The sequence below is a fragment of the Oryza sativa genome, chromosome 8 (genome assembly GCF_034140825.1).
Source record: "Oryza sativa Japonica Group chromosome 8, ASM3414082v1".
Lineage (NCBI taxonomy): Eukaryota > Viridiplantae > Streptophyta > Magnoliopsida > Poales > Poaceae > Oryza > Oryza sativa.
In genome coordinates this window covers 19,438,094-19,442,388 of record NC_089042.1, presented here as the reverse complement: position 1 = coordinate 19,442,388, position 4,295 = coordinate 19,438,094, and the positions used below count along the sequence as shown (strand labels likewise).

Below are 4,295 nucleotides of genomic sequence, written 5' to 3'. Positions count from 1 at the left end.
GATGATGGAGTGACCGATAAATTAACTCTATGTAATGTTATAACATGACAATAAAATAGTAGTAAAACTTTCAAAATAGCCATTTCCAGGGTAGATTCCAAAATGTGAAGAGTTGGAATTAAAACAACCGATACTATACTTCAATAAAGGAAGTGCTCACACATATATTCCTTTGGATCATTGGGTGATTGGGCGGGAAGAGTATGTATTGCAACAAAGAAATACTTCATTTGAACCAAACGAATTCTAGATGACTTTTGCAGAAACTGAATCAATTCGAATGAAAATCCTACGTATTGCAGAATATTTTAAATCATATATGAAAAACAATCATGTGAAACTCTTGAAGCCAAAGGATTAACCCTCCTACAAAGTAGTTCTCTCAAATTCCCGTGACATAGGTTATTCCATAGGTATTTCGAAGAAAAATAAGCATCTTGACTTTCCCGGCCCAAGCAACATTTTTAGAATTTCTGTGTGTTCATAAATCATGTAGGTTTGTCAACCTTCATGCCACAAATCACAAAGGATACTTAAAACAAACAACTTTAAGCCACAGCAAGAACCAAAAACAAAAGGGTTCTAAACATGATGGTTAGGTTCCTTATTGCAAGCAAATTCAACCCAGAAGCCTCTTAATCGCAATAAGTTTCTTTAGAGAAGTCACTCTCAAGGCAAGGACGAAAGCTGTCAGCAACATATGTTACTTCATTCCATGTAAAGCCATTACAATGGCTCCATTTCAGCTGCAGGGGTCGAATCACTGGCGTAGACAGGGTGGAGCACATGCCCAGCAACAGGATCAACATGAACCCATTTCCTGCCAGTCAGCTTGTTGCGCTCGAATCGCACATGTCCTTCTTTCAGACAGAAGAGAGTATGGTCCTTCCCCATGCCAACGTAGTTCCCAGGATGGAAGCGGGTTCCTCTTTGGCGGATGATGATGTTTCCTGGCTCCACTTTCTGAAAAATGATGCAAATGCTGATGTTCAGGAACAGTTTAGATCTTTTTCACCTTTTTGTTCTAATAACAAAAATGACAAGTTGCTTCAGGAGTTCAGGTACGGGATCAGAAGGGACACACAAATCTCCGAAGTCTGATTACTTTTACGTGATTAAAGAAAGTACTTTGTGCTGTCATAAACAATAAAAAAACATGAAAGTCATATGACAGATCACAAGATTGTACCTCTCCGCCAAACTTTTTAACACCCAAATACTTAGGGTTAGAGTCACGGCCATTTTTTGTTGATCCAGCTGTCTTTTTGGTGGCCCAACGCTTAAAAATCAAGCTCAATCCTCCAGATGACTCTGCAATGAGGTATATTTTGTCATTCAAACAGCCAAGCACCTTATTCAAAATAGCACAAATACAGACTCAAGTCAGTCAAGAGTCTCAGACTGCCTAAAGCCAAAGCCATTACCTGCTGCGCTAGTGTAGACCGAAACATTTGAGATCAATTCTTTGACATTTCCTCTCCTGAAAACTGATGAAAAAGCCATCTTGATTGTCTCAAATCACCTGAAATCATCGAAAGCAAACTTTCATATATTCAACACTAATATTATACTGAGGGTGAAATTAACAATGATACGACTATGGAAGTACCTTCTCCAGTTTCCATTTGATAGAACCTATTATCTGGTTACTCTATTTTACTAAACCTAAGTTTCAACAAAGAATCATAGTAGCTAATTCTTCCAATTACCTAGGTTGTGATGTACTAGTCTACTGAAGCTCTCAGTTAACTTATCCCCATTTTATGCAAGAAATTGAATTTAACAAAAAAGTAGATGCAGTAATCCAGGCAGTAAAGCACAAAGTATATTCGTATGTGAAGTGTAAAGATATGCAGTGTTTGCTCCTCAACATCTCTTATAAATAAAACTATTGGAGACAAGTAAATATGAATGTGACCATAAGAAAATACCAATGTACAATGCCACAAAAACTCCATAAATTGTGGAGATCGTCAAGGCGATTTTACAAGTATAGTCATATTTAGAGTTGTAGACCTGAGCAAAATTAGGAAATTAAACATGACCTCATCTCATTGTTTGGAGAACTATGAAAAGGTCAAATATATCCATAATCAGAGTTTGCTATTTCAACGAGAACTATGAACAAGAATGCACCAGTTCCATAGAAAGATGTTTAAATATCTCACGCAATTCATGGATTGCTGAAGATACTCAAACCATAAATAATGTTTACTATAGCTATATTTACTATCACTACTATATAGTTCATAACGGGTACATATTATAACTTTAAACACAGAAAACTTGTTGGAAAAAACTTACTTGATTGGAGCAAGCAAAATTAGAAAACTGAGGAGCAAGAAATTTCAAGTTTGATTGAGACAAAATTTCTAGAAAAAAAATCAAATATGCATGTAAAGGTAAAGACTATACATCAACATATTGGGTTGTGAAGATTATAAAAGTTGCCCCCTGAGGTTTCTGGATTGAAAGGCTGAACTAAACCTGCTTCTTGTGGCCATTGGCCAGAAAGGCTAGCACATCCTCAGGATACAGGGGGAACGAATGAATAGCCTTCTCAGGGAAGCAATGCAAGGCTGGCAGTTCACCAAGCGCATGCATTCTACAGTCACTGCCATTTCCTGCCTAAGGGGCAATTCATCGAACAGTTGGTGCCCGCATGGACTACATACACTGACTCAACAAGCCACCTGCCCCCTTGACGATGGCAAGACCAGAGATTCAGAAACTCAAACAGGCTATAAAAACTGTACAATAGCGAAAAATAGGCAGAGAACTGCCAATTCCCTCATCTACAAAACAGCCCAAATGATGAAACAAACCATTTTTTCCCCTCTTGGCAACCGCAAACTCCAGAAATTCATAGTCAACCTAAAGCCATCCAACATCGCCATGGCCAAACAAACGAACAAACAAGGGTTCGCGAAGTCCCCAAATCGGGGAGCTCACCAGCAGCAGCGGACGGGAGTCTCCTCGGATCCAACAGTGGCGGCTCAACATACTGGATCCAACAGTGGCGGATCCAGGAATAAAAAATGGGGGGGGGGGGTGGGCTCAACATCCTGGGAACACCGGCATAAACACATAACGTCTCAAACAATATTACAATAGCATAATATTACGTTGTACTCTAAGGCTGCGTTCGAGCGCAGGAGAAAGGGAGAAAGATTATTTCGTTTTCCGCGCGTACGCTTGACTAAACGGTGTGTTTTTTGTAAAAAATTTCTATAGAAAAGTTGCTTTAAAAATCATATTAATCCATTTTTAAAGTTTAAAATAATTAATACTCAATTAATCATGTGCTAATGGCTCACCTCGTTTTGCGTATCTTTTGAATCTCCTCAATCCCCTTCTCCTCAAACACACCCTAAAAGAAGTTTCATATGGAAACAGAGAGATAATGAGAAATATCAGTACATCACAACTTCATTCACAAGACAATTGATTATTTTCTCACGTGCGACGCGGATTATCCTTCACGAGGCAAAATCTGTACATGAGAGTATGAGACAAAACATTGCATACCTTGTATTTTGCAGCCGTCGGGCTAAGGGGCTGCCTGCTGCTCGCCTGGTCCTTCACGTGCTGCCGTGGCGTCGCCGGCGCCGGCCTGCAGACTCCGCCGCCACTGGCCTGCAGCTGCTCGCGCTCGCGGCGCCGCGCGCTTCGCCTGCTGCCTGCTGCCTCGCCGGCGCCGCCGCACGGGGAGCTCACTGCCTTCTGCTAGGGGATTTGGGGCTGGGGGATTGGGGAATTAGGTATTTGGCCACTTGGGCTGGGCCGCTGGGGGCTAGTGTGGCATTTGGGCCTGTAGCCTAATTTTTAAGGGAATTCCTTTTCTAAGAGCAAGTTTAATAGTATAGCCCACTACTAGCTCTAATTCATCTATAGCCAATCTAATAGCCAACTCATACAATAGTTGCTTACTATAATATTAATGTATGGTCTCATCTGTCATACACACATTACGTCTTGGAGTTCATGCTGCAGCTGGCTACAGATTTGTAGCCCGCTACTTTTCTATATCATCTTTTATCTTATTAAAATATATTTATAGCTGGCTAATAGTCTGCTATTGTATCTGCTCTAAGTGAGCCTGGCCCAACTGCGTTCGTTGACATAATTTCACGCTTTCTTCAACCTCCAGTCATCCAAAGACCTTAAACACCTGCCGTTGGGGAGGGTTTGGGGATCCCCATGCTTACCCATACCCTCACCCACTTCAAACCTTACTCGTTCTTACCCTCCCCATATTCATTGTCATCTAAATTACCCATACCCATTGGGGAATG

General features: G+C 40.8%; 1 protein-coding gene across 2 annotated transcripts; it reads right to left on the bottom strand.

Moving 5' to 3' along the window:
* Positions 1 to 442: 442 nt before the first annotated feature.
* LOC9271228 (uncharacterized) lies at positions 443 to 3,630 on the bottom strand. 2 transcript variants are annotated; one of them, XM_066303465.1, is made up of 5 exons: positions 3,529 to 3,630; positions 3,318 to 3,370; positions 1,425 to 1,522; positions 1,190 to 1,311; positions 443 to 963 (listed from the first exon to the last, which is right to left on the bottom strand). In XM_066303465.1, exons 3-5 carry the CDS (start codon positions 1,501 to 1,503, stop codon positions 727 to 729), a joined length of 438 nt encoding a protein of 145 aa, XP_066159562.1. In that variant the 5' UTR covers positions 1,504 to 1,522; positions 3,318 to 3,370; positions 3,529 to 3,630; the 3' UTR covers positions 443 to 726. The 2 variants fall into 2 exon arrangements, with proteins under 2 accessions (XP_066159562.1, XP_015648583.1); XM_015793097.3 differs by lacking the exons at positions 3,318 to 3,370; positions 3,529 to 3,630 and having other exon boundaries at positions 1,425 to 1,594.
* Positions 3,631 to 4,295: the final 665 nt, after the last annotated feature.

Coding starts and splice junctions, on each gene's coding strand:
- LOC9271228 (XM_066303465.1), bottom strand. CDS start 1,503: ATGGCTTTTTCATCAGTTTTCAGGAGAGGAAATGTCAAAGAATTGATC. Junction 1,312..1,424: donor GGTCTACACTAGCGCAGCAG/GTAATGGCTTTG, acceptor ACCTCATTGCAG/AGTCATCTGGAGGATTGAGC. Junction 964..1,189: donor TTAAAAAGTTTGGCGGAGAG/GTACAATCTTGT, acceptor ATCATTTTTCAG/AAAGTGGAGCCAGGAAACAT.